The 18,025-nt window shown below is 41.3% G+C and overlaps 1 protein-coding gene across 1 annotated transcript in view; it reads right to left on the bottom strand.

Annotated features, from left to right (window-relative positions):
* Positions 1-6,969, bottom strand: part of LOC134793936 (zonadhesin-like) — a 44,887-nt gene extending 37,918 nt beyond the window's left edge. Inside the window, exons 1-4 of the mRNA XM_063765653.1 lie at positions 6,912-6,969; positions 5,994-6,113; positions 5,392-5,556; positions 3,841-4,026 (exon numbers count right to left, since the gene is read on the bottom strand). Of these exons, the coding sequence (XP_063621723.1) occupies positions 3,841-4,026; positions 5,392-5,556; positions 5,994-6,113; positions 6,912-6,969 (529 nt within the window). The remainder of the gene's footprint in view (positions 1-3,840; positions 4,027-5,391; positions 5,557-5,993; positions 6,114-6,911) is intronic.
* Between the last annotated feature and the right edge of the window lie 11,056 nt (positions 6,970-18,025).

Here is an 18,025-nt window from a genome sequence, read left to right on the forward strand (position 1 = left end):
ATCATCATCATCATCTCAGCCATAAGACGTCCACTGCTGAACATAGGCCTCCCCCTTGGACCTCCATACGTGCCGGTTGGAAGCGACCCGCATCCAGCGTCTTCCGGCGACCTTAACAAGATCGTCTGTCCATCTTGTGGGTGGACGTCCTACGCTGCGCTTGCTAGTCCGTGGTCTCCACTCGAGCACTTTTCGACCCCATCGGCCATCTTCTCTGCGTGCAATGTGGCCTGCCCATTGCCACTTCAGCTTGCTAATCCGGTGGGCTATGTCGGTGACTTTAGTTCGTCTACGGATCTCTTCATTTCTGATTCGATCACGTAGAGAAACTCCGAGCATAGCCCTCTCCATAGCTCGTTGAGCGACTTTGAGTTTTGAGATGAGGCCGATAGTGAAAGACCACGTTTCGGAGCCGTAAGTCATCACTGGTAACACACACTGATTAAAGACTTTCGTCTTGAGGCACTGAGGTATGTCGGACGAAAAGACATTACGTAGTTTCCCGAACGCTGCCCAACCGAGTTGGATTCGGCGGTTGACCTCTTTCTCGAAGTTGGACCTACCTAATTGGACTACTTGTCCTAGGTAGATGTACGAGTCAACAACTTCGAGTACCGAGTTCCCAACAGAGACTGGGATGGGCACAACATTGGCATTTGACATAAGTTTCGTCTTGTCCATGTTCATTTTCAAGCCCACCCGTTGTGAAACTCGGTTGAGGTCATCGAGCATCATGCTGAGTTCCTCCATCGACTTTGCCATGACTACGATATCGTCGGCAAACCGAAGGTGAGTGATGTATTCGCCGTTGATGTTGATGCCAAGTCCTTCCCATTCCAGGAGCTTGAAGGCGTCTTCCATTACGGCAGTAAACAGTTTCGGAGAGATAACATCTCCCTGCCTTACGCCTCTTCGCAATGGAATCGCCCTCGTGCTCTGCTCCTGTACTCGGACCGACATGGTGGCGTTACTATACAAACACTTCAACACTTCGATGTACCGATAGTCAATATGGCATCGCTGAAGAGACTCAAGCACCGCCCATGTTTCCACCGAATCGAAGGCTTTCTCATAGTCCACAAACGCTAAGCATAATGGCAAGTTATACTCTTCGGTCTTCTGTATAACTTGCCGCAGCGTATGGATGTGGTCTATGGTACTATAGCCTTTTCGGAAACCGGCTTGTTCGGGAGGCTGGAAGTCATCAAGTCTGTGTTCGAGACGGTTCGTGATGACCCTTGAAAACAGCTTATAGACATGGCTCAGAAGCGTGATGGGTCTGTAGTTCTTCAATAGGTTGTTATCACCTTTTTTGAAGAACAGCACCACCTCGCCTCTATTCCATGTTTCAGGCGTTATGCCCTCGGACAAGACGGAATTAAAGAGCTTCTGGAGGACTTTAAGTACCGGTGTTCCACCCGCTCTCAGAAGCTCTGAAGTGATTCCGTCTTTGCCCGGCGCCTTGTTGTTCTTAAGCTGCTTCAGGGCCATCCTAATCTCGTACAGACTGATGTCCGGGATATCTTCGGTATAATGTCGGGACAGCTTGGCTCTTGGATCTCCTACCAAGCTGTCAACGGGCTTTGCGATCGAAGTGTATAACTGTCCATAGAACCTCTCGATCTCACCTAAAACCTCCGCTTTGCTCGACGCTATGCTGCCATCTTCCCGTTTCAGCTTTGTCAGCTGGCTTTGCCCAATAGACTTGTCCTTTGCGAACACTTTGGAGCCTTGGTTTCGCTCAATAGTCTCTTTAATACGGTTAGTATTAAAGAGACGCAGATCATGTCGCAAGGACTTAGATATACGTCTATTGAGCTGCCTATATGACTCCGCGTCATCGGGAGACTGCAACTGTAGCGAGCGTCGTTCAGCCATGAGGTTTAAGGTTTGCTCGGTCAATTTCTGAGGTCTATCTTTACGGCGGGGTCTAAAAAACTTAGACCCTACTGTGTGGACAGTTTCCACTAGCCCGTCGTTGATTTCATCCACTGAAGCCAAGTTCTCTAGGCAAGCAAAGCGGTTAGAGAGCTCGAGTTGAAAGCTTTCGGGGTTTTGAACATGGGCTCGAGTAGGTCGGAGCGTAGACTTCATCAGGCTGGACCTTTCAAGTTTAATATTGATATTCAGTATGCCTCTTACGATTCGGTGATCACTACCGGTCTTTACCCTGTTGATCACAGAGACATCACTGAATATCCGTTTCTTGTCGGTCATGATGAAGTCTATCTCGTTTCTCGTGGAACCGTCAGGACTCATCCAGGTCCATTTCCTGTGAGGCGGCTTCTGGAAGAAAGAGTTCATCATGAAGAGTTCCTCTCTCTCCAGAAAGTCGGCCAGCCTCTGACCCCTAGGGTTCCGTTGCCCATACCCAAATTGCCCCACTCTCAACTCATCCCCGCTTCTCTTGCCCAACTTTGCGTTGAAGTCCCCCATAACAACAGTAAAGTAGGTTTTAGAAGTATGTATGGCCCTACTTACGTCCTCATACATAGCTTCTACTTCATCATCGGAGTGTGACGAGGTCGGTGCGTACACCTGAATGACCTTCAGCGAATATCTTTTGGATATTCTGAGTATTAGGTATACCACCCTGCTCGACACACTGTCGATGGTTATTATGTTGTTTACGAGGGACTTGTGAACGAGAAACCCGACACCACCTTGGGACTGTTGGTCGCCCTCCCGGTGGTAGAGCAAGTTACCAGACTTCAGGGTTGTCGTGTCCTCCCCCTCTCTACGGACTTCGCATAACCCTACAATGTCCCAGTGTAACCTGCTCAGTTCCTCTTCCAGCTCGCAGATCTTTTCGTCAGTCCTCATAGTGCGTATGTTGTGTGTTACCAGGGCCAGTCGTCGTCGGGGCGGATAGCCGGATCTTTGCCGGAGATTCTTAGCACCCCTGACCCCGCTAATGCCCTGACCGCTACCATAGCCAGAGCACCGGGGGTCGCCGGAACCTCGGGGCCATGGTTTTATTGTGCTCATCATGATGGGGGGTGAATGCCATAATCGCCACGCTTGGCAGGCGGGTTGGCGATCGCAGTCGAGTACACCGAATTTGAGGGACGCTGCTGCCCGTCCACCGGTGGTCTTGGACGTAGTTTAAGGACATACCCGGGTCCGTAAAAGACTGTATTTATTATTATTTTGTATACTAAGTTTAAGTTAAATGCATGTTGTTTATAAAATTGTGATTAATTTAGTAGCTCGTAAGCTAAATTTCACTTGTGATATTTCCGACATGATTGTAAAATTGTTATGGAATAAACTATCTTATCTTATCTTATCCGACCCAGGCTATTTAGGTTACCAGTACTTGGAGTAAACCATCGCACCCATGGGTATCAACATCTCATAGACCATCCTTGCTTAAGAGCCCTATAAATCCTATAATACTTGATTATTACTCATTCTAACGGACTACACTAGCGTCTTTTGAGCGTCGGCGTCGCGTCTTTTGAGCGTTGGCGTCTAGTCAGCGCTATGGAAAATGGCGTCGCTGCGCATTTGCGCCAACTTGGCGTCGTTCAGCAGCCATAATAGAGTTGACTAGATGCCGCCGCTCGGGAGACTAGTGGGATCTCTTTAAGGTAGTAAAGGAACTGGCTAAATCGATGGGCAGGATATTATTAAATTAATTTCTAGGTACAGTCACCACCAAATATATCGGAGCGGCCAAGATGCTCACTAATTTCTGAACACGCCTCTAATGTCATGGCGTTAGAGTGCGTGTTCAGATATTTTTGAGCACCTCGGCCGCTCCAGTATATCTGATGGCGACTGTACATCCTTGCTGCGCGACATGTGTTTTCTCCAAGAACCAAAAACGATACTTACGATGTTCTTGTTTCGGTACGCAGTTTCCTTTCTTGTTCCTGCAGTATCCCTTATCGCACCTGCAACCCTTCAGGCACTTGTCTTTCTTGGGGCAATTCAATTTTCTGTCGTTGTCGTCGCAAGTCTGGTTGCCGTCGCACTTATAGTAGCATGAATCCCAGTGCTCGTGTTTACCACATTTTTTTGCTGCGGGTTAAAAAAAAAAAACATTTACCCCCATATTCATAAAACTTAGCAACCTCTTAAGGGGCCCACAGATTACCAGTTCGCCGGAAGATATCAGCCTGTCAGTTGTTGTTCGGAACTGTCACCTTTTGCGATTACCTGACAGGCTGATATCGCCCGGCGAACTGGTAATCTGTGGGCCCCTTTACAAACCTCTGTTCTATTATGTCTCTTTCTAACAAAAGGAAATATCAAAATGACGTAGAGGGACAAACGATTATAAAACAGTTTGTTAGATTTGACATACATACTTATATGAAAAACGCCATTAGTTTGGAATCAACTTTAAACCCGATTATGAAATGTGTTCCAGCTCTATCGATTCTTTTAATTACTATTATATGTTTTTGATACCTGAGACGAAGCGATCCCTATCACTATTCGACAAACTATGCATTCTTGTGGTACACTTTACGGGAAAACTACTGCACTGTTAGATTTGAGATTTAACGTAGTAATCTAAAGTCATGTCTAGATGCCTTATCAAACATAAAAATATCATTTTATAAACCTAAAAAAATAAAATAAAGGAATAACAATTTGTATCACCACTAACTCCATCTGTTAGCAAAATAATGAATTAACTTTCGTGCTTATGTTGTGAATAAATAAATATTGGACATTCTTACACAAATTGACTAAGCCCACAGTAAGCTCAAGAAGGATTGTGTTGCCCACAACAATCGTTGTCTGAGTACCCATACCCAGACAACGATACCTATGTGGTGTTTTCAATTTCAATAATGTAGATAGCGCTTACGCCATTAACAACGATGAATACAAAAGTGGGTTAAAATTTTGGATTCAAACCCACCTCGCTTCGCTCGGTTTGATTCCCAATTTAGCAATTAAGTTTCTGTGAATACTGGAACATAGTATCTTGCTGCATGTTCACTGCGGAAGTCAATTTATTCGTATGTTTTGTGACGCTGATGAACTGATCAGTCATGTTATCACTATCCCTCACAATCTGGGGGTTCTACCGCGAAACATAGAAAATCGAGATTTCGTTATCTAACCTCTCTATCACTCTTGCACTATCGAGCGATAAAGAGGCAGATAACTTAATGTCGATTTTCGCGTTTCCCGATGGGCCCTTGTTAACAAACCGCCTCGATGCGGCAATGTCATATTTTATTGTCTGTTAAAACCTGTAAGTTACTCTATGGTTTACTAGAGGAGCTAATGCTGCACACTGACGGCAGAACATTGCAGTAATACTCCCTATTAATATCATTACTTCCATCATAGTTTTAATTGCCTAAAAAAATCTCCATACCACATCGTCAAAATAGTTAAGCAGTTAAAAGATTCTGTAACACTCACTGCAGTCCTCTTTCTTGACGCATTTTTTCTGGTTAGCATCATAATAAAATCCATCCCTGCAATCGCAACTGTTGACATAACAAATCTTTGGACAATCGTACGGCACGCAGGTTTTGTTACAGTTAGTGCCACATCCAGATTCGGCGTTTTTGTCTCCACCACATGCTAAAATTACAAACATGTATTTATTTAGATATATACAATTAAATGCGAGAAAATTTAAATTTAAGCGACAGAATAAAATTGGTGATATGTGATTGGCAAGTGTAATAAAAATTATGTCCACACACACAAAAACAGAAAACACGCAAATAAAGAAAGAAGAGTATATTTATAAGGCGATACTGAACAGGATATTCTTGATAGAGTAAAAGCTTCATAAACGGTATCATTTATACGTACATATAATGATGCGCACTTTCTCGTGACATTTTTAACACACCAAATAGCAACACTTTTTGTCTTTTCTTGTGTTATCTATGTAACCTTAAAGTAGTACCTAGTCAAAATATAATTCATTTTATTGTGCTACTTACATGGACAGGTCTTTACAGGGATACAAACACCCTTGTCGTTCCGAACATAGCCATCTATGCACTTACAGCCTGGCTCACATTTAATGTTGCAATTCAGCGGGAAACCGAGGTCGGAGCACTTGAGCGCTCTGCAAAAGGTGACCTCGCAGTCGTCATATTCCTCGTTTTCGTCACATATTGGGTGTCCTGCAAAAATTTTTTTTTCGTACACCGGCTATAAGTACTCGTAGTAGGTAGACAGAGTCCCACTCGAAGCCTTATGGCTTGTTCTACAAAAATCTGGATATCCAAAGAAGTTTGTTAAAACCTTATACGCTAATTCCACGTTGATATGAAAGCAATGAAAACAAACTCTCTGAGGAGATCCAGATTACAAGCGGAGTGAAGCAGGGATGTGTCATGGCACCCACACTCTTTGCCGTATATTTCGCAGTGGTGACTTGGTGAGAGATGCATTGAAGTGTTGTGGTAATCAAATTTAACTAAATATGAGGACTGTTATAGGTGTTTTTGATATATAAAGGTGCAGGGCGAAGTCAAAGTGCGACAAGTCTCTATATTGGAGATGCTCCTTCGTTGACACCGCAGTCACAGAATATATAATACGTAGGTAATCCACCAGGTTCTCAAAACTCAGTCATCACATACGTTTCATACGCGGTTCTTAGCACTCTTATCCGAAGCAAATATTTCTAAGCCAAGATTAATTTTTGTGGAGTTTATTTGTCAGTGAAAGTGATAGATATCGAAAATTTAGGTAAGTTTCTATTACTTTCAATTATTTTGAATTAGAAATATTTATTTTATGACTTTTATGATATACATGTCACCGTTAAATTGTAAAAAGCGTTAGATTATAATCTAACTAGTGATATTGCAAACTGTCGAAATATCGTGTACCTTAACATACTGCTTACAATTTAACGCTTTATTTTTCGGTAGATTATAATCTATCGAACTAAAACCGTCAGATTGTGAACTTGCGTACGAAGGAACGCGCCTCGAGCGCTGATTGGTTGAACGTCGTTAGCCGCGCGGCCATATTTTAGTGTCAATAAATACATCAGTTGTCGAATGTAAACAAACAGTGTTTTGGTTACTTTTAAATTGATTTCGTGTTGGAAATTACTTAAAACTTTAGAATTAGTTACATGGACATTGTTGCTGAAGTAAAATTAATCTGTGACTTACCAAAGAAGTGCAGTTCAAATGATAAACCAGTGTTTTTCACCGAACATAACCTAAGTTATATTTTTCGTGTTTTAATATTTTTATGGCTGTGAACCTGTGTGATCTCATTTGATATCTTGTGAAATACTATTTACGATGTCGGATATTGAGCCTGTCCATCAACAAAACTCGGAAATACCAGTTATTGTTCATGAGGAAGAATTTACCACAGAGTTACAAAAGTATTACAGTGGGCATAATGAAAATAGTAAAAAATTAGAATGGACAAAACAAAAAATAACAAGTGTAGTAAAACTGCTAGACGAGTATAATACAGCGAAATCTCAAGGACAGCGGCCAACAAACAAGCATTACTATCATGCAAAAAAATACGATGTAATGAATATTGGTAACCAGAAAGTTTTAATAGTGAAAAGGAAGGATATCTCGGATCCTGTAGTACAAATAATTCCAACGGAAGATTATTACCAAAAAATACTCGAAGCACATATTGCTACTGGACACGGACGCCGAGACAAAATTGTTCACGCCTTGAAAAATAAATATGTGGTGCCAATATTCGCGATTTCAATATTCTTGAATTTATGTAAAACATGCCTATCAAAGAAAAGCTTCCCAAAAAAAGGTATTGTCGTAAAGCCGTTGATTTCTGACGACTTCAATAGAAGAGGACAAATAGATCTTGTGGACTTTCAGACATCTCCGGATAATGAGTATAAATGGTTGTTACAATACCAGGACCATTTAACTAAATTTTGTTTTTTGCGACCATTAAAAAGCAAAGAGGCTAAAGAAGTGGCTATCGAGATTCTAAAGATTTTTTTGGAAGTTGGCTGCCCCCATATCCTCCAAAGTGACAATGGACGCGAGTTCACAGCATCTGTACTAAGAGAAATAGTCAGTTTGTGGCCTGCTTGTAAAATAGTTAATGGAAGGCCTAGATATCCGCAAAGTCAAGGAAGTATAGAACGTTCAAATCAAGACGTAAAAAATATGATTCGTGCTTGGATGATAGATAACAAATCTACTAATTGGTCCATTGGGTGCTATTTCGTTAAATTCCAGAAAAAATCATTATACCATTCAACAATTGCTCGAACTCCGTATAAAGCCTTGTTTGGTGCGGATCCAAAACTCGGGCTCTCATCCACCTACTTATCCAAAAATGTAATATCAAAATTAGAACCAGAAGAAGATATAGAATTTTTTTTTGAATAGATTAACAACAACAAAGAAGATAATTCAGAAAAAGATCAAGAGGAGGAAGAACAGAAAAAAGTTAATAGAATACATATTTCCGAAATAGACACTCAGAAGATTGAACAACAAGAAACAGCAACAAGGGGGCACGAAGTGATTATCATATCATATTATCATAGAACAGACTAGCATTGGAAAAAAACCTGAACTACTTCCTGCTTTATATGAGAGTGTGCCTGTAGTTGCAGAAATTCATAAACCAGACAATGAACAGGAAAAAGTAGATAGAATACATATTTCAGAAATCGACACTCAGATGATTGAACAACAAGAAACAGCAACAATGGGACTTGAAGTGATTATCTTAGAAGAAATTAGCATTGGTAAAAGTCCTGAACTACTTCCTGCTTTATATGAGAGTGTGCCTGTAGTTGCAGATGTTATTATTCATAAACCAGACAATGAACAGCAAGAAGTAAAAAGAATACATATTTCAGAAATTGACACTTAGATGACTGAACAACAAGAAACAGCAGCAAGGGGACATGAAGTGATTATCTTAGAAGAAATTAGCATTGGAAAAAATCCTGAACTACTTCCTGTTCCTGCTTTACATGACGGTGAACCTGTAGTTGCAGATCATAAACCAGACAACGAGCAGGAAAATATATGTTTAGATGTAAATGAACAAAGTATTGTGCAAGAAAGAACACAATCGCACATACATCTAAAAAGAGCGGCAGATAAAATGCTAGCCACATCGTCTAAGAAATTTAAAGATATCAGTATTGGTTCGACTGTATTGGTTGAGGTTCCAAAAGTTGACAGGGGACCGTTGGACCGTAAAAATCTGATTGGAAAAATTTTAAACAAAAAGAACTAGTTATATCAAGTTGGCACTGCTTTTGGAGTAATCTAAGACTGGGTGCCTCGAAATGCTGTTCTCTTCTCTCCTCTCTGCTGAACTACTCAGTAAGATTCCAGAGGTTAGTATAAATTACTATAAAATATCACCTTTTTAGCAATGTATTTAATACTAGTTTTGGTCGCGACTTCGTCTACATGGAATTAGTAATCTGAGTATCTGACTTTTTTACTGCTTTTTGTTGATTCCCCACACAATTTTCCTTATTTGAGAGACAACTATAATGCCTAGATAAAATGTAATGGCAGTGATTTAATTTGAGCATATGCTTACATCAATTATCAGGCGATGCATCAATTATCTCACTTAAGGGATGATTTTCGGTTTACTACTACTACTACTACAGACGGACATACTTTCGCTTTCATAATATAAGTAGATATGGATTTGACGGCTCGGCTACCCTGTCTTTTTAATCTAATACATATTAACTTTTTTTTTTCAGATCACATTACCGTTGAGAAGTATAGCGTCCTTGTCTTCGTCATTTGGCGGACAAGGCATTAAACGATGCAACTGCCAAAAAAATAAAAATGGACAATGCATTTCCAAAAAATGTAGTTGCAAGAAAGCCAAAGTTCTTTGTAACTCTAAGTGCCACGGCTCTTTGACGTGTAACAACAAGTGAACATTTTTATGGTGCATGATTGTTTCGACATTTTGTTATTATTTTTTTATTTTGCTTTGTGTTAGAGAGAGGAAATATTTTATTGCTGCGTTTCTGATTTTTTATTTTATATTTAGTTGTATTTCACGAGAAAGTGACGTTTCTGATTTTATTATTTTGTTCGTATTTTTTTTTACATAATGTCAGAATTATTGATTCTCTTCTTAATAATAAATACATACTTGCTCACACAATATTTGAAGCGTATTTGATTTACTTCACTGACACCTGTGTTTGATTCTTAACTCTATGGACATAGAACGGCCTACCGTAAGACCGACCAATCAGCGCGCGAGGTGCGTTTCGTCGTGTGTCGGTTCACAATCTTACGGTTTCTCGTCGATAGATTATAATCTACCTAAAAACAATCCGTAAAATTGTAATCACTAAGTTACAGTACACAATATTTCGACAGTTTACAATATCGCTAGTTAGATTATAATCTAACGATTTTTACAATTTTACGGTGAAATATATATAACCCACTAAACATGACCCTTTTCTTGATGAAAAATTTGTTATTTTTTCATATTCAATTGTGAAAATACTATACTTCCGAGCCCGTCCCAGTAATATTTTTTATGTCATTATATAAATCTATTATATCTTTACGTTTTATGAAAAAATTGGGGGGCACTTTGTAAAATATCGAGTTTCAAAAAAAATTTCGGAAATAGCAAATTATTACGTTTTTTTTTTCATTAGCGTTAAAATGTCTTTTCTGTTATTCTAGGTTCATCAAATGCCTCGGGTTTAAAAGTTGTGACTCGAAAATACCTGTTTGATAAGTTAAATGAACAAAATTTTCAGTCAATAACTGAAAAATTGGACTTTTTAGAAAATTATCTCCTTATGCGCTCAGGTGACGGAAATGAAGAAAAAAAGAACATGAAGCGTAAATTTTCACATTATAAATCAGAATTTAAAAAGAAATGGATTCAATCACGTCGCATTGTGGAAAAATTTCTGATATCTAATGAATCTTGGTTGGAAGGAAGCTCCGCCGCTCCGCCCATACGCTCTGGAAACGGCAAAGCTTTATATAAATTTGTATGAGTGGCATCCGATGACACCGACAATGCACAAAATACTGATCCATGGCAGAATTACATATTATTGAAAACTTAATAGTTCCCTTTGAACAACTTGTAGTAGCCCGAAACAAACACTTTCGGTCATATAGTTTAAACTATGCCTGAAAGTTTTCTAGGGACATTTACCATAGGTTGCTTCTGACCTCCGATCCGCTTATCAGCAGTACGAGAAAGATAACGAAACCTCGAGTTAAATTATTTCTGCCAGAAACTATGCAGCTATTGATTTCTGCTGAGCCACATAACGCGAGAGCAGAGAATGGTCAATGCTACCCAAGCGATGAGGAGGAAATTTCTTTAAGATATGATGATGATTAAATGTGGCGTGTGATTTATATATTTATGTTAATCTTTTTGAGTAAATATATCAGTCGTAATAATGTTAGATAACAACCTTTGTATATTTCTGTTAGTTTATGTCATACATATAATAATAATAATAATAAGCTCCCGAGAGTCGGTCAGGGTCTCCGTCTCCGGCGTGTTTTCGTCGGTCGGAGTGGACCCCAAGGGGACCCGCAGGACTCTCAGCTCTGGCTTGCCTTAATTGGCCGTCCAGAGAGGAGTCGTTAGAGCTATATGCTCCAGGGGTGGAAGTGAAAGATGCATAAGACGCGAGTTGGCACAGTGGCTGTTAACAGCCACTGGGTAGAAAGCGGCGCACACCTCTCGACACCCCTGAGCCGCTCACACCTATGTTGCTCCTGGTCGTCTTCGCGACGGCAGTTTCAGGGGCCCATCTAGTGCGCGGCAAGTCACCACCTGCCTCGATAACTTGTGTAAACATTGTTATGGCAGGTGTCCGTACGTCTTTGTAATAACCCAGTCTCATAGTCCACCTAAACTTCAATCCATAGACCGGTATACTGTTCTCTTTTTCTACAATAGTCCCAATGCCTGCTGAGACCGGTTCATGGGTGTCTATTGTTGCACCTGTGAACGGGTTCCAGCAGGCGTTCTACATGACATAAAAGCTCTCCAAGGGGCCTCTACGTGTTGGATCTGTGTCCCCACGCAAGCCTATCAAAAAACCGGGATTATAGGCCCGTGATATCCAAGGAGATACAAATAATAATAATAATAATAATTGTGGCGTAGGGATGTGACGACCCCATCGCCCGCTGGTTTTACCAGTGCAATCAGTCAACGCAGGGCAGCTTGTGGCGAGCTGTTGGGGATTAGCGACCTCACGTACCCGAGTGCTCCCGGAGAGTTCTGTTACCCGCAAGGAGGGTGGGTAGGACAGGATTCTCTGCCTCTGGCTTGCCTTAGCCGGCCGGCCAGAGTGGAGTCGTTAGAGCTATAAGCTCCAGGGGTGGAAGTGAAATATGCATAAGACGCGAGTTGGCACAGTGGCTGTTAACAGCCACTGGGTAGAAAGCGGCGCACACCTCTCGACACCCCTGAGCCGCTCACACCGGTGTTGCCCTTGAGCCATCCTAGATGTCGCTTTTTGTGGGGGCCCATCTTGTGAGGGCGAGTCACCGTCTGCCGGAAATAAAATTGCATACCGTTTTATTAGGCAGGCGTCCGGTTTTTTACCCCATAGCTCAGTTCTTAGTCCATCGCTTTCACCCAATAACCTAGTTAATTTTAGATTCCATCAACTCTCAATAGTCCTTACACCCTGGCGGGTGCTGCCTCTGCGTGCGTCCCATGACACGGGCAAGGGCAGCCTCCGCTCGGTGTACCCCTTACATTTCATTAAAGTGTCAAAAGGGCCTCTACGTGTTGGCTTCGGCTCCGCGCACGCCTCCCAAAGGTCCGGAACACCATTGTTCCGTGATGGGAAAGACATACAAATAATAATATTCTTTATTGTGCACAATGAAAACATGATTAAATACAGCAAATTAACATAAATAAAAAACTAAGCAACAACAGGCGGTCTTATCGCTAAAGAGCGACTCTTATACATAAATATAATATATATGTATAAATATATGCGTATTTTATTATTTATACATTCAATGGACGAAAATACATATTTATTTACTACAATATATATCATTAAAATATAAAATAATCAAGCGAGGAGGAGCAAAATCAATATTTTTTTGGAAAAAAGGCCCTAAATTTAAAAATAATAATTGTAATTATCTAAAAATATGTTTTCTTAGTTCGAAATCGTATATAAAGCGCAAAAATGCAATAAAATATTATTGGCGGCCTAAATCGGGATTTTCGACCTATGTGCGCTGATGAACTGATCAGTTAGCAAAGCAAACTTAAATCGGGTATTTTGAGTTCGAGAAACAGTTTTGGCGCCATTCATTTATTACGGAAGACGATTTCGGGGTGGAGGGGGTCGAAAATATATTATATTTTTTTTTTCTTACAAGGGAGAGGGAGAGGGTTTTCATAGTTCATACGTAAGATTACTTAGCTGCGATTTTTTTTAATTTCTATGAAATTATGACGTTTAAAATAATACTTCCACACTCTATGCTAGCAAACACGGTGCAGAGTTAGCTTAAACGGTATCCTTTGTAGTTACAAATAAACATTAACCCTTAAACAGGTTGTGTATCTATAGGTACCCCATAGCAAATGATTTTTGACGAGCAGAATAAATACAACGACCACTAAATGTCATTGCCGTAAAGTCTATAAAGTGGGTGATTTCCGAACGTAAAAAAATGGGAGGTGTCTAAACAATTTTTTTTGACATTTTAGTTGTCAAGTTCAAATCGACAACAAATCGCAGTTTTTGTACGTTTCTCCCGCTATAAAAGTACGCTACACCGAAAAAAAGTCCTGTAAATATTTTTTGTTGTATTTTTTTGGTAGATTATTAGATAATGTATCGAAGCGCTGGCAGGATCCCCCGCCATGCCAGTATAAATGATGTCATCCGTCGGGCTCTTGTTAGTGCCAAAGTACCTGCAGTCCTCGAGCCCAGCGGTCTGGCCAGGGATGATGGCAAGAGGCCCAACGGATTGACACTGGTACCTTGGAGCATGGGTCGGCCGCTAGTTTGGGACGCTACTTGCGTTGATACCCTGGCACCGTCCCATGTTCCAAGCACCAAATATTCTGCTGGCGCTGCGGCTTCCTCAGCCGAAAGCCTCAAGCGCCGCAAATATGCCGCTCTGGGAAGCAGCTACATATTTGCGGCGTTTGGTGTCGAAACTTTGAAGCCGTGGGGGCCAAGTGCGCGTCGTCTGTACAAAGACTTGTCGGCGCGCCTAATAGAGGCTTCTGGTGACCAGAGGGCTGGCCACTATTTCGCCCAGCGTATTAGTATCGCCATACAGCGGGGAAATACGGCCAGCCTTCTGGGCACCTTACCCGTTGACGGCGATCTGGGCCAAATTTTTTATCTATAGATTTTTAAGTTTTACTAATAGTTCGCCCCGAACGGAGAACTCGCGGTTTGGCAAAAATTATATAGAGCGATTTTGTTGCACCTACTTACTCGTATAGTGCGACATAAAATAGTAGAAAATATTTTTTAAGAAAATTAAACAAAGAACTGGTAATCTGTGGGCCCCTTCACAAACCTCTGTTCTATTATGTCTCTTTCTAACAAAAAGAAATATCAAAATGACGGACAGGGACAAACGATTATAAAACGGTTTGTTAGATTTTGACATACGCCATTAGTTTCGAAACAACTTTAAACCCGATTATGAAACATGTTCCAGCTCCATCGATTTTTTTCCTTACTATTATATGTATTTGATACCTATTTAAGACATATAAATATGTAATTTAATACTACTTGCACTGTGCGGGCCATAATTGTGTAACTTAAATTAAATTATATAAAATAAAGTTTTATTCTATTCTATCCGACCCAGGCTATTTAGGTTACCAGTACTTGGAGTAAACCATCGCACGCATGGGTATCAACATCTCATAGACCATCCTTGCTTATGAGCCCTATAAATCCTATAATGCTTGCTTATTACACATTCTTAGAGACCCCCTACACTAGCGTCTTTTGAGCGTCGGCGTCGCGTCTTTTGAGGGTTGGCGTCTAGTCAGCGCTATGGAAAATGGCGTCGCTACGCGGTTGCGCCAACTTGGTGTCATTCAGCAGCCATAATTCATTCTGTCTCGCGCGCGCTCACAGCGGTGACACGCATCTGCATATTTGTAATATTGTTAATTACTTATTACCGGCGCGCAAGCGTTCGTAAATATGTCGAGTACAGTGAAGTGTAATGTTTGTAGCATTGTTATAGACGAAATGTTGTCGTACATACAGAATAAATTGTCATCCATTAGTGAAGATACTTTAGTTCGTTTGTGTACTTCAGCGTTCACCGCTACCGAAATTCAAAAGTCGAAGTTGTTACTTTTTGACGCTGTTACAACGGCCAAACAAAATATACAGCGGCGAGGTGACGGAAAGGAGCAACGTGATATATACGACGTAATTGGCGTCTTCAGAACAGAGGACCCCTGTTCGATACCTGTGTTTGTGGCAAGACAGTTAGAAAAATTGCCACCAATAACTTTCGACCATTTGGACTGCACAAAATTTTTAAAGGATATTGTGCGCTTGCAGAATGACGTGGCTGCTATTAAAGCGAATTACGTTACCACGGATGAGCTAGAGGACATAAGAAAGGAGGTACAGGCAACTAAAAATGTCGCACAGTCGCGATTTTCGATGTGTACTGCAACGCGAGACGGGGTGCTTGGTGCTTAGATAGCGGACCTCTGGGCACACCAACATAACTCGACATTAAACGAGACAACAAATGTCAGCAAAGAACAAACATTGTCAAGCGTAAGTACAAGTGAAAATGTACCGTATCGCTCAATTGTTATGTCGGGTAGCCGGCCTACCGCGGAGAACATTGTGTTGCCGCCGGCGACCGTTATGACGACAGAGATGAGTCATCGCGCCAAACAGCTGATTGTACCGGCCGAGCCAGCACCTAAGAAGGGCGATTGTGCACTACAATGAATTTTACTGTCCGGCAGTCCGAGTTTTTACGGTCCGATATGGCACGCCATTAAATGTATATAGTAGCTTGTGCACTAGACGTAATTTTACCGTCCAACATTTTACTTTTCCCCATTCCGGACAGTTTTTTTCCGGTCCGAGATGACAGCTATGAAAAACGTGTTTATGCTTGTGCACTGCGTCTGGAATTAGTATTATTCATGACTTGGCCGGGCGAGGGCGGGCTAGGGGGGGTGTGTGTTTCATGCCACTGCGCCGCACCTGCGAGTAAAAAGACGGACAAGTGCACAAGCCAATCATCCGTTTTTTTTCATGCCACCTGCGCCGCACCTGCGAGTAAAAAGACGGACAAGTGCACAAGCCAATCATCCGTTTTTTTCATGCCATATCGGACCATGAAAACTCAGACTGCCGGACAGTAAAATTCATTGTAGTGCACAATCGCCCTTAAGGGCTCTTCTATACCGGTCCCGGCTCCGCAAAACATTGATACTATGCAAAATGATAAGGATGATTGGCAGACCGTGCAATACAAAAAGAAAAAATCTAATAAACGATTTGAAGGACAGTTTGGTACGGCGATTACGACTCACGGAAATTTTAAGGCGGCGGAGCGCAGAGTTCCCATGTTTATTACGAAAGTAGATAAAAATGCGATAGTATCGGAAATTGCTGATCACATTAGGAGCGAAACGAATGAATCAGTGACATTGGAGAAATTAAAAATAAGATAGATAGAGAATAAGAAACGAAGAGTACTATAGCGCCTATACATTATTTGTCGCTGAATCGAAAGTACCATTGTTTTTAGACAATAATTTATGGCCGAAAGGTATTATTTTCCGTAGGTTTGTTCATTACAAGCCCAAGGAACCGCGTAGAACTAGTTTTGCTGACGGCAGTAAACCAATCTTATAAATACATGGAAAGTGGTTTGTTTACATTTGCAAGTCTCAACTGTAGGAATGTTAAGCGTTGTGTTTACGGTGTGAAACACCTGTGCAAAACATGTGTTATAATTGCTCTCCAGGAGACATGGCTGTTGCCGGACGAGATTCCGTTTTTGAATGGCATTGACGACAATTTCTGTGCGACGGGAACATCGGCTGTGGACACGACGGCGGGTATGGTGCGCGGGCAACCACACGGCGGCGTTGCGCTGTTGTGGAATAGTGCCGTTCTTCACGACGTATCGGTTGTGCAGTGCGACCGTCCGATTATAGTTATTAGTGTGTATATGCCGACGAATAGCGCGGACAACCTACCGGAATTTACGGATTGCCTCGGTGCGGTGAGTGCTATTGTTGATGAATACGGGGTCGAATCTGTTTATATAATGGGAGATTTCATTGCCCAGGGTCTCTATTGTTTCCCAAATAGTTTTAAGTCATAATGTATTGTATGTCCGAATTTTCGTTAGTCATAATTGGTTTTTCTCAGAAACGCGTAACTTTTCAGGATTGCCATAAAACAAACCTAACCTAACCTAACCTATCTATAGAATAACCTTACGAAAATCCTGAAAAGTTAACGGTTTCAGTTTTATGACTAACGATAATATGACAAACAATACATTATGACTTAAAAGTTTATGCGAAACAAAGGGACCCCCATTGCCCATCCAGGTGAACTGTTTTTCCGTGAATTGATGGACTACTGCAACGACCTAGATTGGTGTTGTATGGACATACAAAAACTTATACTTTCATTAGTGATGCTCATAAGTGTAGACGGTGGTTGGACCACTGTGTTATAACACAGTCTGCGTTTGCATCTGTGAATGACGTATATGTTAATTATAATGTGACCTGGTCCGACCATTTCCCACTCATGTTGCAGTGTAATTTGACGCTACTTACACCCAGGTTAAATAGATCAGTTGAAGTATCAAATCAACACGTAATATGGGGAGGGAGAGGGTCGGAGCAAGCAATCACTTATTATCAGCGAAGAGTGCAACAGGTTGTTGAAATGTATTGACTTTCCTATTGAGTTTACACATTGTGCAGATAAATATTGCAGTGAAATGAGGCATAGGAAAGTCCTGGACATTCTGTATAGAAATATTGTGTCTGTCCTTTGTGTAGCTGCGATGCGAAC

The sequence above is a fragment of the Cydia splendana genome, chromosome 9, assembly GCF_910591565.1.
Source record: "Cydia splendana chromosome 9, ilCydSple1.2, whole genome shotgun sequence".
Lineage (NCBI taxonomy): Eukaryota > Metazoa > Arthropoda > Insecta > Lepidoptera > Tortricidae > Cydia > Cydia splendana.